At 44.3% G+C, this 19,307-nt stretch overlaps 1 protein-coding gene across 1 annotated transcript in view; it reads left to right on the plus strand.

The window, feature by feature from the left end:
• Nucleotides 1-1,145: 1,145 nt before the first annotated feature.
• The window catches only part of EXOC4 (exocyst complex component 4), a 261,581-nt gene continuing 243,419 nt past the window's right edge, over nt 1,146-19,307 (plus strand). The window contains exons 1-3 of the mRNA XM_072147478.1: nt 1,146-1,335; nt 7,083-7,272; nt 9,975-10,169. Coding sequence (XP_072003579.1) covers nt 1,268-1,335; nt 7,083-7,272; nt 9,975-10,169 — 453 coding nt within the window. The 5' untranslated portion in view covers nt 1,146-1,267. The remainder of the gene's footprint in view (nt 1,336-7,082; nt 7,273-9,974; nt 10,170-19,307) is intronic.

The following is a 19,307-nucleotide window of genomic DNA, read 5'->3' on the forward strand; positions in this document are numbered from 1 at the left end:
ATTGATTCTGTGACCGCTGTTTGAAAAAATTAAGTGGCGGGCAGGTTCCCGTAGAGCAGTGGTTCTCAACCTTTCTAATGCTGTGACCCCGCAATACAGTTCCTCATGCTGTGGTGACCCCCAAACCAAGCAACTTGCAGTAAAAACACAATAAAATTGCGGCTCCAATGGCTTTAGGTGACCCCCGGTTTTGGTCGTTTGACCCCCGCTGGGGTCCCGACCCACAGGTTGAGAACCACTGCCGTAGAGCCCTTCTAGCATTAGGGCAACCTTTCTTCAGCTAATAAAATCGCTGCGCAGATAAGGAAAAAATTAGTCTAGCGCATAGTCTGGGCAGATACATACGTGCCAGTCCCGTGGCTTGCTCACACCTCCTTTCCCTACGTCATCCGGCTGAATTATAACACATGCCTACGGCTGCCATGCAGGGAAGCTAAGCTAAGCCGTCACGCCGCACATGCGTCGTAGGCATTTGTGTTATAATTCAGCCGACAGCTGGGTGACGTAGGGGAAGGAGGTGTGAGCAAGCCGCGGGCCTCGCACGTATGTATCCGCCCACCTCGACTCGCTAGACTCTCTGTCTGGTTACCAGCAGAGAATAAATGTTCATTTTTTCCTTTTCTGCGCAGCGATTTTATTAGCTGAAGAAAGATTGTCCTTATGCTATAAGGGCTCTAAGGGAACTTAATTTTTTCAAACAGTGGTGACAGGTTCCCTTTAAAATTTGTAAAATTGATGTTGAATTTGTAATCGTATAATCATTCCTGATTAAAAATGATAACATAGAGAAGTAACAAGGTAACAGTTAGTAACTCGGGTGGCAGGACGTTCTTATAAAATGTTCAAAGTTTTCACAAAAGTTCTTAGTTTTATCCATAGATAAATACAAAACATCAACCAGAATTTACCACTACCATGAAGTGCCTCAAAAAAAATCAGCGGGATAAGTTACCCGGCTCTAAATTTCTGGCTGCACATAGTGACAAGTGTCAGATAAGAAAAATCGGGTTTGATAGCGATGATAAATATGATCCTGTTCACAGAACTCCTCCAGCACTAGCAGCAAAACGCGGATTTTGGCTCCTCCCACACACGTGACTGATCACGTGATCATGACATCACCTAAGGTCCTTTAGCTTTAGCATCTACTGCCTGAGTTCCGGGCTTCACTGACATCTTATTGGCTGAGGCCGATCTGCGGCTGCGCGGTGCTACAGTGCTACAGTGTGACAGTGTTTTGGTGTGAGTAAGAAGCGAGAACCTAAAGATGTCCGGATACCGGGCCCAGATGGGAAAAAGCAAAGACCCGTCCGGGTTACTGATCTCTGTCATTAGGTGGGTGATGTACCGGAACTTGTGTGTGTGCCCCCGCATTCATCTGTGTGTGACTGGGTGCCCAGTGATATGTCGCTTCTCATAGGGGTTTATATCTGCTCTTGGGATATGATGTAAAATAGTAACATTTGTATAACGTGTATGTGCCATCACTACACATCACTATGCAAGGCCATCCATTATTGTTCCTGCTGAGTGGTAGTCAAGATCATGCATTGCTGTGCCAGTGGCAAATGGCTGGGCAGTATGCAGGGCCTCCCATTCTTGTGCCAGCTGGGCAGTATGCAGGACCTCCCATTCTTGTGCCAGCTGGGCAGTATGCAGGGCCTCCCATTCTTGTGCCAGCTGGGCAGTATGCAGGATCTCCCATTCTTGTGCCAGCTGGGCAGTATGCAGGATCTCCCATTCTTGTGCCAGCTGGGCAGTATGCAGGATCTCCCATTCTTGTGCCAGCTGGGCAGTATGCAGGATCTCCCATTCTTGTGCCAGCTAGTCTGTATGCAGGACCTCCCATTCTTGTGCCAGCTGGGCAGTATGCAGGACCTCCCATTCTTGTGCCAGCTGGGCAGTATGCAGGACCTCCCATTCTTGTGCCAGCTGGGCAGTATGCAGGACCTCCCATTCTTGTGCCAGCTGGGCAGTATGCAGGACCTCCCATTCTTGTGCCAGCTGGGCAGTATGCAGGATCTCCCATTCTTGTGCCAGCTGGGCAGTATGCAGGACCTCCCATTCTTGTGCCAGCTGGCAAGTATGCAGGACCTCCCATTCTTGTGCCAGCTGGCAAGTATGCAGGACCTCCCATTCTTGTGCCAGCTAGTCTGTATGCAGGACTTCCCATTCTTGTGCCAGCTAGTCTGTATGCAGGACTTCCCATTCTTGTGCCAGCTGGGCAGTATGCAGGGCCTCCCATTCTTGTGCCAGCTTGGCAGTATCCAGGGCCTCCCATTCTTGTGCCAGCTGGCAGTATGCAGGACCTCCCATTCTTGTGTCAGCTGGGCAGTATACAGGACCTCCCATTCTTGTGCCAGCAGGGCAGTATGCAGGACCTCCCTTTCTTGTGCCATCTGGGCAGTATGCAGAACTTACCATTCTTGTGCCAGCTGGGAAGTTTGCAGGACTTCCCATTCTTGAGCCATCTGGGCAGTATGCAGGACCTCCCATTCTTGTGCCAGCTGGGAAGTTTGCTGGACTTCCCATTCTTGTGCCAGCTGGGAAGTTTGCTGGACTTCCCATTCTTGTGCCAGCTGGGCAGTATGCAGGGCCTCCCATTCTTGTGCCAGCTGGGCAGTATGCAGGACCTCCCATTCTTGTGCCAGCTGGGCAGTATGCAGGACCTCCCATTCTTGTGCCAGCTGGGAAGTTTGCTGGACTTCCCATTCTTGAGCCAGCTGGGCAGTATGCAGGGCCTCCCATTCTTGAGCCAGCTGGGCAGTATGCAGGACCTCCCATTCTTGTGCCAGCTGGACAGTATGCAGGACCACCCATTCTTGTGCCAGCTGGGAAGTTTGCAGGACTTCCCATTCTTGTGCCAGCTGGGAAGTTTGCTGGACTTCCCATTCTTGTGCCAGCTGGGCAGTATGCAGGGCCTCCCATTCTTGTGCCAGCTGGGCAGTATGCAGGACCTCCCATTCTTGTGCCAGGTGGGCAGTATGCAGGACCTCCCATTCTTGTGCCAGCTGGGAAGTTTGCTGGACTTCCCATTCTTGAGCCAGCTGGGCAGTATGCAGGGCCTCCCATTCTTGTGCCAGCTGGGCAGTATGCAGGACCTCCCATTCTTGTGCCAGCTGGGAAGTTTGCTGGACCTCCCATTCTTGAGCCAGCTGGGCAGTATGCAGGACCTCCCATTCTTGTGCCAGCTGGACAGTATGCAGGACCACCCATTCTTGTGCCAGCTGGGAAGTTTGCAGGACTTCCCATTCTTGAGCCAGCTGGGCAGTGAGCGCCTGCAGTGTCACAAAAGATGTTCAGTATATGCAGGAACAACCATTCATATGCCAGCTATGCATCATACAGGACAGTTCATACTGTATGTATGTGCATTGCCATGTATGCTAGTGCCTGCTGAGCAGTATGCAGAAATATAATAATAATTCCTTTATTTATTTAGCGCACACAGATTACGCAGCGCTGCACAGAGCTTGCCAAATTGGTCCCTGTCCCCAATGGTGCTCACAATCTAATCAACCTAACAGTATGTTTTGGAGTGTGGGAGGAAACTGGAGGACCCAGAGGAAACCCACGCAAACACAGACAGAATATACAAACTCTTTGCAGATGTTGACCTGGGTGGGACTTGAACCCATTTCCGTGCCAGTTGTCCACTGTGCAGGATCATCCATTCCAGTGACAGATGAGAAGGATACAGGTCTAGCCATTCTTGTGCCAACTACTTAGTACGCTAGGCCATTCTTCTTCCAACAAGGAAGTAAGTTGGTTCATTCATTCCTGTGGCAATGAGCAGGGCAATGTATTCATGTGACAGCAGGGCAGTTTGCAGTGCCATGCTTTCCTCTTCTAGCTGTGCAGAGACATTCATTCCTGCATTAGACTGGCATTGTGTTTGGCCATTTACTTCTGGGCAGTGTGCAGGGCCACCAATTCCTGGGTCAGATGTAGAGTGTTTAGGGTCACTGTGGTGCCATTTGTGCAGTACACAGGCCTGTTTCACTGTAGGCTGTTCCTTTACAAGCTGGGCACCTCTCCTGTCCCGTTTGCGATTTCCATATGTAACAAGGGTGGACATGTTCATAAAAATTGGAAAAATAACTAGATTCTAAAAAATCCATGCTGCTGATGAAGAAACAGCTCAGCTCAGCTGGATCAACTTTTCATCTGCTGATGTGCGTTTCATTTTTCCATTTGTGTTACTCCATTCCTATCTCATTCAAAGGAAACCAAGTATGTGCATGCCAAGAACATCACAGCATGGGTACACAGCAGTGTCCAGCAGTCACCATGGTCTAAGGCAGTGGTGGCGAACCTATGGCACGGGTGCCAGAGGCAGCACTCAGAGCTCTTTCTGTGGGCACCCGGGCCATCGCCCCAGCACACCGGACAGGACTCAAAGAATCTTCTTGCAGTTCCAAGCAACTTAAGAGACGCTGCTTTCAGTCATATTTTAATAATTACTTTGTTACTTGGGACAGTAGGAAGAGGGAGAATTAGACAGGGGCAAATTATCTTTGGAGGACCTCCTGCTGCCCCACGATTCTCTGTGTACATAGGGACACTGGAAAGCAGCTAAAATGATGAAAATTTTCCATCTTTCTATTGTGTTGCTGTCCTCAGGAGGCAAATATGATTGAAAGTTGTTGAACAGGGAAGCAATAAGGTAATACTTTAATTTTTGCTTGGCACTTCGCGATAAATAAGGGGGGTTTTGGGTTGCAGTTTGGGCACTCGGACGCTAAAAGGTTCGCCATCACTGGTCTAAGGGGTTGTCCAGTGTGACATGAGACTGCTGCAGCCAGTCAGGTTTTTTTTCCCTTTTTTTGTAGTAATAAAGCTGTGACAGATGTTGGCCCTAAAGTAAAAGGGAATAGTGATTTGTTCTTGTAGATATATTTTCTTTTGATTCAAATAAATCCATGAAGTTTTTTTTTCTAAAATGTAGTGTCCTTAACCATGGGCCTTTCCAGGGGTTTTATCCTGCCTGATGACATGACTGCTGTGAATCATGGAGCCATGGCCACATGTGCGTCTCTCTCCATTCACTTTGATGGGAGTTTGCTTAGGAAGTGTACTTGTACAAAAGTGAGTCAGGAAGAGAATCTACATGAAAGTGTACAAATGGACAGGATGCTCCAAAATATCTATTTCCGGATTGCTCAGAACTCATGTGGGACACAGGAAGGCACTAGATTTTCTCTACAATGGGGGGGGGGGGGGGGGGGCTTATTTCTAGTGGAAGTGTCTGGTGTTTCAGCATATGTGAGAAATTCATCACCAGTATGAGCTTCCTACCCCTACCCCTGCCACTAGAAGGACCGAGAGCTCCATCTAGTGCAGTAAGCATTAAGGCTCCCTCTAATGGTAGCAGCAGCTAGCCGGCATGTAGAGCTCTTTCTGGTTTATCCACTGCCTAGGGCTGGGGTATTCAACAAGTGGAAGAGAGTTCATGTTTCAATGCCAACTGTTTGGACCTGTAGAATATTCTCAGCAGTATCTTGTTTAGGTATAATAATAGTGGGCAGAGGAACACTGACCAATGTCTATATTACATTGCCCGATCATAGTGGCAGTGATCGACCCTTCTCTCTACTGCATACACGGGAGAAGAAGGAGTGCAGTTTACTGCCACCATTACTGAGTGTTTGTGTTCTTCTAGCTCCTCTCATACTGCAGCAAGGAGAATAAAAATAGTACAGTTAATTGCCTACACCAGTTCTGCACTATATGTCCAGAAAGCAGATGTCCATATCCCCCTACCCATGTCTATGTGATCACATAAAAAGAAACAAAGTAAAAAAACATAGTTGATATGGGGTAGCAGATGGTTGGTAGCAGAATAGGGAAATATGGCTGGATCTTTACTGCATTGGGCAGCGTCATGGGCACACAGGAGTTCTTAAAGGGAACCTGTCACCAGGGACCTTTTCACTAAAGGCAGTTTGCAAAAGCCCATTACAACTGCAGTGTAAATCTGCCTTTCTGCTTTCTCTAAGCATTTGCATTACAATATAATTGTGTGTTATAACTTACCATGCACCCCGACAGAATCCTCTGTCTAGTCCTAGGGGTTGTTCTTTGGTTTGAATGCATTTAAAAAAAACATTTCTGTGCTGCAGACTGCATAGCTCTTGGCCCCCACATGTACAGCTCCTTCCTCTCCCACTGATGTCAGCTCACTAGGCGGTGAGCTATGTGAAGGAGCAGGAGGGAGGAGCTGTACAGGAGCACAGAGGTGGGGGCTGAGAGCTGAGCACAGACAAGTCATGTGTTGTTTGAAATTCATCCAAACCTAAGCTCAACCCCTTGAACTACACATAGGACTCTGTCAGGGTGCAAGTCAAGTTATAACACACAATTGTATTGTAAGGCATTTACCTTACAATAGAGCAGAAAGGCAGAATAAAGCAGAAAGGCAGATTTGCAATGCAGCTGTAATGGGCTACTGTAACCTGTCTTAAGTGAAAATGAGGTCCCTGGTGACAGGTTACCTAAGTACATAGGTCACTTCTACTGCCGCAGTGCAGGGACGAAGACCTCTGCTGCCAATAAAAGGGATTGTCTTATGTGCATTAAATAGTTGTGCTGTTTTGTTTTTGTGTATCCCTTGCTTCTTTGTTGGTCACAGGGTGGTTCAGCAAATTTAATAAGAATTCTGGAACATTTGGCTTAGTAAATGTTCCCAGTTTTTAGTTTTTATTTTATTTTTTTTTACCGGAAAAGGCTTTGGTTAATTTCTGCCATGTACAGTAAGTTCAATGTGAAGTTGCTGTACAGCGCTGCTATATTCCTCCCTGCTCTTACACATGGATGCGCGGTTTAGATGAAGGTGTGCAGGTTCACAGTTAGGAGAGGAAAACAATTATCAGCTATGCTGAGATCTGACTGATGCTGTTGTTTCTCTTTCCTGATATTACCCTTGTCTGGGTAGTGGGGGGGGGGGACACCAGTACAGATAAGTTTACTTGGCCATTTTATGTGCATGAACACCTTAAATAACCTGCAAATGTCCCATGTCTAGTACTTACTAGTGTCTAGTATATTGTTAATTGCCTAGAAAATGTTTCCCTCTGTTCCAGGACCCTTTCAGCTAGTGATGATGTGGAAGACAGAGAGACGGAGAGGGGGCGTTTGGAGGCAGCTTATGAGAGCTGTGATAAGGACCTGGACAAGAAGATAGAGCAGCACTTCACAGAGCTGACTACTGCCATACGCACCTACCAGAACATAACTGAACGGATCACCAACTCCCGCAATAAGATCAAGCAGGTCAGTCACTAGCAAAGTGTCTGTATCTGTCCTGAATAAAATAGTTTGTAAAAAATATTTGCTCGATGCTGTATATATACCTAAAATGATGTTATAATACAAATATTTCTTCAGTATTTTACCACAAGGGCTGGAATAATTTATTGCGTGGGTCAAGCACAATTGTGGAAAATCCAGCATGAATGAACCAGAGAGACCTACTAATAGATCCAGGCCTTGTGGCTGTGGTAATCGTAAGATATTTGCTATCCATGGCCTCCTTCCTTATAAAAGCAACTTTTAAAATTATCATAAAACTTCCTCTGTTGCAGGGTGAGACAGGGTAACATCCTTTGAATCTGCAGCATGGAGGGGCTCTGGGAACCACCCCGGTAGCCTTTCAGGTTTGTTAACATAAGTTAAAAAGTTGATTTTAGAAGGACAGAGACCATGAATAACAAATATAAAAAGATTACCACAGTCATTAAGTGTCAGATTGGGTTTTGGGGGGGGGGGGGGGGGTTGTAGAAATCGGCAGCAGCCAGTGATTGGTTACTGCCAATGTTCGGGGTGGTTCCCCTGTGATGTCCCAGTCCTTACACGTTGTCGCTTTGGTGATAAAGTACACCGACTACGACTCCACAAACATATAATAAATGATAAGCATTTCTTTTAAATGTCTGTTCTAATGATTTTGGCTAGTGGTGAGAAACATTTATTGGTCCCAGGGCCAAAATGTCATAAGTGCTGCACTCAGAGTAGACAATAATAGTACTGGAGACTCCAGAGCATAGCCCTGCCAAAGCTGGAGCCCCTCAGAGCATAGCCCTGCCAATGCTGGAGCCCCTCAGAGCATAGCCCTGCCAATGCTGGAACCCCTCAGAGCATAGCCCTGCCAATGCTGGAGCCCCTCAGAGCCTAGCCCTTGCCAATGCTGGAGCCCCTCAGAGCCTCGCCCTTGCCGATGCTGGAGCCCCTCAGAGCCTCGCCCTTGCCGATGCTGGAGCCCCTCAGAGCCTCGCCCTTGCCGATGCTGGAGCCCCTCAGAGCCTAGCCCTTGCCGATGCTGGAGCCCCTCAGAGCCTAGCCCTTGCCGATGCTGGAGCCCCTCAGAGCCTAGCCCTTGCCGATGCTGGAGCCCCTCAGAGCCTAGCCCTTGCCGATGCTGGAGCCCCTCAGAGCCTAGCCCTTGACTGCCGGCTCTTCTCTCTTACAGGTGCAGCTCTGTATCCCACATGCCGTGGGTTCAGGACCCGGAGCAGAAATGCGCAAGGGGAAGGAGAGGACCCAAGAGAAGTACAGTGCAGCTGACAATGACTTATCACTCCTGGGTCCTCTCCTGCGGGCGCTCTACTCTGGGTCCTGACCATACTGTAGTATGGCAGTATATCGTAGGATCAATCAGACATCCTAGGGTTAAAGTACCCTAGGGGGTCTGAAAAATAGAAAAAAAGCATAAAATTTCAAATCACCCCCCTTTCCTTAGAACTAATATAAATCAGCAATATAGAAAAATATAATAACGCTTATTCCTGACGTTTAACCCCCGTGACGGGAAAAAAGTGCCCAAAATGCCACTTTTTGGCATTTGGCAAAAATATTAAAAATATAATAAAAAGTGATTGAAAGGCCGTACAGTCACCAATATGGTAGCATTGAAAACGTCATAAAAAGTAGCAAGAATTGACTCCACACACAGCTCCTTACAGCAAAGTATAAAAAAGTTATTTGCAAAGGAGGTTTTAGATTTTGTAAATGTATGAAAGCGTAATAAAACCTGCATACATTTGGTATCCCCGTGATCGTACCGCCCCAAAGAATAAGGTAGACGTGTCATTTGGGGCGCACAGTGAAAGCCGTAAAATCAAAGCCCATAAGAAAATGGCGCAAATTGATGTTTTCACCAATTTCACTGCATTCTGAATTTTTTTCCCAGTACACAGCATGGAATATTAAATATAGTCACAATGATTTCTTATGAAGAAAACAAGCCCTCACGCAGCTCTTTACATGGAAAAATAAAAAAAAGTTATAGATTTTTGAAGGTCTGGAGTGAAAAATAAAAACACAATAGCGAAAAAGGACCTGGTCCTTAAGGGATGTGTTTAACCCCTAATACTTCTGTAACTTTAATTATACGTTATCATAATGGAGTTCCAAACACAAGTGTTAACTGGGCCCATGTTATTTCCATTTTGCTGCTGCTGGAATATTTTTCTCGCATGTTACTATAGGCTTAAATGCAAGAACCTTGACATTTCTTTTTTTATTCCAAATTATTTGTTAGACACAAGTAAGGTTTCATCATTTGTGAGTCTTGGGCCTCTTGCCCACAAGCGAGTTTGATGCATCAATTGCTGGAACGTCCGGCTTGATGTTGAAACCGGAACTGAACTTACATGCTTGGTGTCGGGCCGGACGTTGCAGCAAGCACACAATGTGAGATTGACTTATCGGACTTGCTTGTCGGCAAGACTCCGTATAGATTTTAAGATTGCTTGTGTATTGCTGGATATTTCCCGCACATGGGTTCTCCCAGCCTTTCTGCAGTCAGCTGCAACCACTGCATTCACATGTTCCCTGCAAAATACGCAGGCTTTGTACAGGTCCCTGAGGTTGATTCCAGCTTGATGCCATATCCATGCAAAATGGGAATATCCCCGTGAATTGTGAGTGAACTGCAGTGATCCTTCTTCTTATGGTCTGTTCCATTTTCATGCCAGGTTAAAGAGAACCTTTTGTCCTGTAAGATGCTTCTTCATTGCAAACGTGATGAGCTCAGAAAGTTGTGGATTGAAGGGATAGAACACAAGCACGTCTTGAATCTTTTGGATGAAATTGAGAATATCAAGCAGGTGCCACAGAAACTGGAACAATGCATGGCTAGTAAACACTATCTAAATGCCACCGACATGCTGGTAAGAACTACAGTCCACTAATACATTAAACCAGTGATCACCATATTCAGACAGCTTGAAACTAATTTTAGATGCCTTTTGGGGGACATGGACTACATTTATGGATATTTAACATCGCTAGTAGATGGCATAGAAAGGTTACTATAATGCAAGGGTCACCCAAACTAGCTTACTGAAGCTTAGACAATCAGTATATACCGTATATACTCTAGTATAAGCCGAGGTATCCACTTTTTCCACAAAATACTGGGAAAACTTATTGACTCGAGTATAAGCCGAGGTTGGAAAATGCCGCAGCTACTGGTATGTTTCAAAAATAAAAAGGAATACCAATAAAATTACAGACATCAGTAGGATAAGTGTTTTTGAAAATGTATTGGTTGGAGTTTGTATGGAGTTAAAATGGACACTGCACAGCTCCTTCAGTCAACCTCCGAGGATACACTGAGCGAAAGAGGCTGGCACACAGCATGGTCTGTGACCTCATATGGCATTGATCTGATTGGAGGAGGTGTTTTATGACAGCAGCACCTGTCCAATCCCTTCCCCACCCTGACTAAGATCAGCCCTCACAGACTGTCACAGACAGATAAATATATATACTGTGACAGTCTAGGTCAGTGGTGGCGAACCTATGGCACGGGTGCCAGAGGCGGCACTCTGAGCCCTTTCTGTGGGCACCCAGGCCATCACCCCAGAATGAAGTTCACCAGACAGAACTCAAAGAATCTGCCTGGAGAATCTTCCTACAATGGTATGTGAATTTGCCCTCCTCCTTTCAACTGGGTTGGTGTCATTGGGAGGCTGAAGGATTGAAAGTTGTCAATGAACAAGGAGAAATACATTACTGCTTAAATTGCTGCGCTGGCACTTTGCAATAAATAAGTGGCTTTTGGTTGAAGTTTGGGCACTGAGGCTCTAAAAGGTTCGCCATCACTGGTCTAGGTGGTATATTGTCAATCTGGGCACACTGCTGCCATTTTGAAGAATTGCCAGCCCCCCTCCACCCACCGCGGGACTTAGGAAGCACCATAGTGAAGTCTCCCGACCAGGAGCTGCAGCTGCATACTTCGTCATTACAGTATGCAGCCGCCGAACACTCCTTCCCTTCTGCTACAGCACACCAAGAGGCCTGGTAAGAGAGCAGCACAGCGCTGCACCAACAATAGGTTAGTGCTATGGTGCCGCGTCTGACGCCACCGCAGACCTCGTATATGCACACCGCATGTCTGATCTTTTGCTGACATAAGGGTGATTGGGCGGCCGTGGAACACAGACCCCCCACCCCCCCACACCCGTATTTAATTGAGATTTTACACTGGCTTGTGTATACAGAGAGTCGTGATTTTTCAGCTCAAAAATTGAGCTGAAAATCTTTGCTGATACACGGGTTTATATGGTAAGTCATTATTGCATGCACTTATATGAAATGGTGTATTTCATCTTATTAAAGGAAATCTACCACCAAGGATCTACATATTAAGGTAGATCGGGTGGTAGGTGCCTCTATTGTACGTGAGGATAGCCCTTTTAAGGGCTAATCCTCACGTCCCCTGTATCTTTTTATAACTTTTATTTCCCTAATATGCTAATTTTCTAAAGAGGCTACTGGGCTGTGGATTAGCCGGAGCTGAGGCTTCATGGCGAGGCTAGTCCACGCTCCAGTAGCCTCTTTGATCCCCTACCTCCATAACTTTGGTTATGGAGTGCGCTTAATGAAGTACCCAGCGGACATGGGCCCCGCGCTTAATGAAGGGAACAGTACAAAGTAATTTATCAAAAATTCTGCTAAATGAACCCATAGTCAGACATCACTTTATATACATGGTCCAAGGTGAAAGTAACTGCAGAGAAGCCTGGAAATTGGTATATATCTGGTGTTTGTTGGATAACAGACGGGAGGAGGACATTGAATGGATTAGTAAAGAGAGAGTTGACATTTCTGTTAGCAGAGTGTGATAGGCCTGCCTAAAAAGATGTGTTTTAAAGAAAACCTACCACCACGGATCTACCTATTAAGGTAGATCCGGTGGCAGGTTCCTTTTATTGTATAGTAGTGTAGCCCTTTTTAGGGCTAATTCTTTAGTGGCCCGGAAATATTATAAATTTTACTTCCTCCAATATGCAAATTTCCTAAAGAGGCTACTGGGGCGTGCATTAGCTGGAGCAGCCTCGAGTAGCCTCTTGCATTTCACCTACCAATGCATCTACGTCACACAACTACTAGGAGCTGCGCGTACTCATCTGCGAAGCTTGGTTCTGCGCGTGCGCAGTAGCTCCGGCTTCAGAGCTGAGACACATGTAGATGTTTCGGGTTAGCGGCAGAGCCGGAGCCACGTAATCAGGGAGATATCACTATCTGTCCATATATGGATTCCACATCTCCCAGGGCTTCCCCAGACTCAAGGTCTCTATTTAAATTAAATAAATTAAATATTTTAAATTAAAAATTAAATATTTTTAGCCCAGCCCGGCATCTGAATACACAACCTCCACACTCCACCTGCCATAGAGATACAGGACAGAGCCTCTATCCTCTAGGATACAGAAAAGGATCTTCTCAGAGATTATTATTATTATTATTATTATTATAGAGATGATTATTATTGAAATTATTTTTATGGAGATGATTATTATTATTAAGGAGATTATTATTATGGAGATGATTATAATAATATGGAGATTATAATATTTAAAGCATATAATACAGTTAAATTAAAGGAATAAAAATGTATAAGACAAAAAATAATGGCTCATTCAGACGGGCGTGTCTGTTGCTCATCTGCAAAAAATGTGGATGTGATCAGTTCATATTGTATCCGTAGGCCATCCGTTTTTTTTCACATATGCAAAAAAAGCTGATAGGTTTCTAATCTACTTCTTGCATTTCTAAATGCAATGTTAACGCCCATGTGACCTCACCCTAAACATTCAGATAATACTTTTTTTCTTTTGTTGAAAATATTGCATCGAGTATCGCAATACTTTTCTGGGTATTGTATCGCGCACAAAATTTTGATATTGGTGCAACCCTAATGTAGTATCTTATACAAGCGTTTAATATAAAAGCATCCTACTAATTGTGTTGAGTAACATTGCTACGTACTTTATATGCAAGTTGATTCTGGTACATGACTGCTTGTATGGGTTAATGCTGTGATATACACCTCTGGCAGACAGTGGCTCAGCTCCGGGTTCATTAATTGACACAACTCTTAAGTTTGCTGCATCACCTTTGGCGCAGCCATCTCTTTATATTCCGTTCACATTAATTGAAGTAATTTTGCCACTGAAGCGTGTTTCAGACCTCTGCATTTAAATTGAAATTTTAATTCCCTTATTGTCTGCGAGAGACGGCTGAAGATGGCTTGTTGCAGGTTTCATTATCACTCGGAACACTCCAGCTGCTGCTTCTAATGTACAATGACTGATTAATGCCAGGAAGAATTATTAGAAGAAGAATGGCAGCTTTTTCCCAGTAGGATGGGGTAAACATGAAGTACTATTTTGACAGCTTTATGGAGCTGGTTTTACCCTCCGTCTGCTGTAGTTCAGTGGAATTATAGCAGACGTTCAGTTTTATGTGAAAACTATTACGAGAGGCAGAAGCAAAAACAAAACAAATGTTTTGGCATTTTGACTATTGTCATCTTCCAGTTAGATTGGAAGGAGGCTCAAAAGATTTGGAATGGACATACAGTAAGTGATGTTTAAAAGGGTTATCCCAATAAATCGATTTTACTGAGAAACTTCACTTACAGGAAATCTATCATGGTATATAAGGCTGGAAGGAGACGCAAGTCCATCAAGTCCAACCTTTAAGATTTAAATAAATGTTTTTTTCCCCATAACCTGTGATATTTTTTCTCTCCGGAAAGTCACCCAAGCCTCTCTTGAACATGTACATAGAGTCCGCCATAACAACCTCCTGCGGCAGAGAGTTCCACAGTCTCACTGCTCGTACAGTAAAGAACCTTTGTCTATGTTGATGGTAGAATCGCCTCTCCTCTAGGCGCAGAGGATGCCCCCTTGTCCTGGTCACAGGTCTAGGTATAAAAGATCTTTGCAGAGATCCTTGTACTGTCCGTTCAGGTATTTGTACATTGTAATGAGGTCTCCCCTCCATTTATTCCTTCAACTGAATAATATCAAATGTTTTGTCTGTCATTGTATTCTAGTCCTCCCATTCCCCTAATAATCTTGGTTGCTCTCCTCTGCACCCATTCCAGTTTTACTATGTCCTTTTCATACACTGGTGCCCAAAACTGTACACAATATTCCATGTGTGGTCTGACCAGTGATTTGTGTAAGGGCAGAACTATGTCTTTAGCATGAGAATCTATTTTTCTCTTGATACATCCCATAATTTTATTTGCCTTAGCAGCAGCCACCTGGCTCTGGTCACTAAAATTAAGTTTACCATCCACCAATACCCCTTAGTCCTTTTCAACTCCAGTTTTACTAAGTATTAACTGTTTAGAACTTATTTATACTTTGTTTCCATGGCCTAAGTGCATAACTTTACATTTATCTACATTAAGCCTCATCAACCATTTCTCTCCTCAAGCTTCCACAAATCCTTCTATAATGCTAAACTATCGACCTCAGTATTTATTACTTTACACACCTTGGTATCATCTGCAAATATTGAAACATGACTGTGTAAACCCACTACAAGGTCATTAATAAAAATATTATATTAATATTATTTTATATTAATATAAAAACAAGTGGCCCCAATACTGAGCCCTATGGCACTACACTGATGCTGACACTGCTTACCCACCCCTCTCTAATTTCACCCTGGAATGAGAGAGAAATGTGACTTGCTAATGAGGAGGAACAGCCAGAGTCTCTCTCAATTCCCTCCTGAGGGCGTGGTTAAAGGGGCTGTCAGAGAGTATGTAAAAAGAGCGAGGTGGCCGGGGAGGGGCTGCTTAAAAAAATAAACCTTCACAGAAGGGCTGTGGTGCGAAAAATGGGGGGGGGGGGGGGGCAGAGTGGGTACATGTTTATTTTTTTTTTTTATTATGGCCAATTCTCTTGTCCCCCATAACTTTTATAATTTTTAATTTCCCTTATATGCAAATTTACTAAAGAGACTACTGGGACGTAGAGTAGCCTGAGCTGAGGCTTCATGGCGCTGCTACTCCTATGCAATCCGCCTTCCAATCCATCATCAGCGAGCAGCTCCTCGTAGCTGCACACACTTGTCGGAAAGCCTCTGAAGACTGAGTTACGGCGCATGCACAGAACTCTGATTCGCGGACAAGTGCGCACAGTTACATGAAGCTGCGCGCTGAAGATGGATTGGTAGGCGGATCACAAGAGCCAACTGGGTCGTGGAGTAGCTGCCCTATGTAGCATCCACCCCCCACTAGTCTCTTTTTAGTAAATTTGCATATTAGGGAAATTAAAAATTGTAAAAGACATGGTGGACTAAAGGATTAGCCATAACAAGGGCTGTCCTACTATAGATTAGATAAACCTGCCACCGGATCTACCTTAATAGGCAAATCCATGGTGGTAGGTTTCCTTTAATTATTGCCTTTTATCAAACATCAAAACTTTTTTCTTGCCAATATAGTGCTAAACATCTTATTTTTTGCATTAAATTCTACAATCCCTCTAGAGACTGAAAGTTTGCTGAACTTGCTCCCAATTATGCATATGAGCCGTGGTTTAACACCATTGACAAAGTATTCTTATGTCTGTCTGTGTCTAATTGCAGACCCCTACCCCTTCTCTCACTCTGCATCTTTCAGATTCCATTATCATTACTGCTACCCATTACCACTATCTTCTCCTAGGTTGCCTTAATTTGCATTCATACATTCTTGACCCCCAACCTCTTCACCCCTTTGCTTAATTCAGCAACACATGCAGTATTTCCCTAGAGCATGATCACCCAAGTGTTAGCTCATCTAATAAAGGATTTTTCATCTGGATGAATACAGATTAATTAAAACCTGTAGTTAGCTATGTCTGATTTCACGGTGGTTCTGGGTATCGTTTCTGTTATGACCCTTTCACCAGCAGATGGGATCTGTAGTAATTGAGGAAGGTTAATACAATTTGATGCTGAAGTGGTGAGACAGAAGATTTCGTTATTGCCTTGTTTTAATTTGCCTAGCCCTTCCGTGTAATTAAGTGAAGGGTAAGGTGATCACTAGTTTGCCTTTCATGGCATAATCTGCAGTAACTTTCTGTGTAGTGCATATCAGACTTCTTTCTGAATTCTTTTTAATGAATGGAAGGCTACTCCATGCCCCCAATAGCCCCTGCAGATCCACCTACACGCTCGTTTTTTTTGTTTGGGGTGCATCTCCGGCAGCATGCAAGCTGTGCGCAAATGCAGTAAATTCAGTTCCACTGCCTGCAATGCACCTGCAACCTGGGAACAGTCTGTACACAGAGCTCCCCTGCTGCCAACGACTCGCTCCCCGTTTGCGGGCAAATCCCCGGAAGTGGAACAGGAGCTACTGCCCTTGCTGCCAGAATCGCACCCAAATGCAGAGCCCCCAGTCTGTGGGCGCATCCCCAAAAGTGGAACAGGAGCTATAGCCCTTGCTGCCAGAATCGCGCACAAACAAAAAGACGAGCGGGTAGGCGGATCTGCAAGGGCTACTGGGGGTGTGGAATAGCCTTTGCCCCCAGAGCTCTTTGAGTCTACTCCACGCCCCCTGTAACTCCTGCAATTAATTTGCATAAAGAATAACTAAAGTTTATTTTAACAAAGGCTGCAGACAAGAGTTATCTAAAACGGTTTGGAGATTGGACTGGCAATGTGCATCAAACTATTTCAGAAAGTAGTTTCCCGATGGTAGATTTCTTTTAATGTGTTGATTTAAGTATTATAAACTATAGATCATAGGCTATACGAAAATCTGCAATCCAGACTGGCCTCTTTATATTAGTGCCCTTTATTGTTGCCCTTGGGTTTTTTCTGTTAAAGAATAGCTGCTTTCATTTAGGGTATGTTCACTCATTTTAGAATATTTAAAATGTTTAGGTTCAGATTCATGCTTATATTCAAATACAATGCAAATGTATCTGGTATTTTATACCCCATTCGTACCCGGCTTCTTTCCATTATTGGTACTTTGCTTTCAGGTTGCAGGAAGCTGGGCAGGAATGCTGAGCCTGAAATCCATGATGGAGTACAGTTGAGGGCCAAATAAAGGCTCCCAGGTCTGTCCTCATCATTTGCCTCTTAGATCCTGAGAGGCATGGTCTAAAGCAGGACTGTGGGGTCGGTAAGCCAAACCCTGAATCTTCAACTTTGACTCCCAGTGCTTTATTCCTCTTATCTATGGCAGGGGGTTTCACTCCAAAGCCTGTACATAAAGTTCAGCCACATTCATCTCAACTAAAAGGGGGATCCGGGGTTTACGAGCTGCACAGACAGGCCACACGCAGCCTGTCAACCCTTAAGTCCAACCCTTGAGTCCAATGAGCGCTTCCATAGCTGATGTAACTGAATAATAATTAAAGGTGTGTGCGCTGCCTTCGGCACACACTGAGATGTCAGCGAGCCGCTGATGTCACAGCTCGAGCCATGACACCGCACGGAGAGAGGGAGCCGGAAAATCGTTGGACAGAAGAGGACCTCCCAGGGGGGTGTGTCGGAGGGTGAGGACACTTTTTTTTTTTTCTTCTTTTAAATAGACTTTAGTATAAACCGAGTTAGGGTTTTACAGCACATTTTTTGCTGTTTTTTGTTTATACTCGAGTATATACAGGCAGGTTTGTTCTGAAGTTGAATTTGTATGTAAGTCGGAACTGTATATTTTATCATTGTAATCCCAGCCAGAACTTTTTTGGTCTCTGTGACAATTGGACTTTAAAAATGTTGAGTTGTTATAAGAACCAGGATTAACAATAAAGCTTCATTACAGACACCTGTGATAACTGTTACAGTTGTTTATTGTAGCCTTGGACTAAAGTACAATAAATTACCAATATCCAGAGGTCCGTTTGTAACTAGGGGTCGTATGTAAGTCAGGTGTTCCTAAGTAGGGGACCGCCTGTACTGTAATTAAAAAAAAAAAAAAAGAAAAATTAAAACAAATGTGACTTTTGTTAAACCATCCATGGTAAAAAAAATTTTTTTTTTAAAATGATAAAATAAGATGAAACTGAAAATAGTTGTAAAAAATACAAGTTGTCACATAAGAAACAAGCCATACCTCAAAACTTGGTCATTAAAGGACATCTACATCCAGGATGACAGACTGTATGTAAATGAGTCTGAGGGTGCATTAACACCTATGGAGCCTATAGTCCTTCATACTGGTGGTAGATGCCTTTTTAAAAAAAATGTCAAAAACAAGCCTGTATACGGTTTTGATGATTGAAGAAAGAAGTTAAGATGTGAAATGACATCTTGGCGCGAAAAAGTCAGATCATTATGTGGCTAATGTCCACTTTACATTCTGTGGATTAACTTGTGAATATCCAAGGCTTTTCACCGCAGTCATTTCCAAGGCCATCTGAAGGGTAAAACGCCTGCATGTTGTGGGGTGTAGAAGAGGAAATAATTGTAATTATAGTGGCAAGAAAAAAATGATTTGTTTTCTCAGGGAACAAATACACTTTTAGACCACTAAAAGGAAAGCGGATTCACCTGGTTTTGGAGATGACCCTTAATTTTATTTGCATACACAAAGCACATGAGTTATGAGCTGTGATTTATGAGGAGAGACTAGCCAATTTACTGATAATTTACTGATCATTGTGTGGATGTGATTACTATTAACAAGTGTGTCCAAGGTTACTGAGCGGCCTAGTATTTAGCATCTCCAGAAATTCTGTGGGTCTGTCAGCAGTTCTGGCCATGCAAAACTGCATAGGTGAAAGCCCCGGCACCCGGAAAAAAGAATTCATAGGGTTGGTTATATCCTTCACAATTGTGCTGGATTGAGGGGAGGGACTGGGCTCCCACATTGTAGTATTTGTAAACTGGATCTATTTCTTCTTGTGACCATAATTTCACTTGTGACACCTCAACCGGTTACTGGGGGAGGGTCTGCACAAATCACCGTATAACGTTATTGTAAATATATGGAGGTCCCTACCACAACATATATATAGCTATTCCATCATAGGCGCCCAGGTCCTCCCTCACTGATCCTGTTG

The sequence above is a fragment of the Engystomops pustulosus genome, chromosome 4 (genome assembly GCF_040894005.1).
Source record: "Engystomops pustulosus chromosome 4, aEngPut4.maternal, whole genome shotgun sequence".
Taxonomy (NCBI): domain Eukaryota; kingdom Metazoa; phylum Chordata; class Amphibia; order Anura; family Leptodactylidae; genus Engystomops; species Engystomops pustulosus.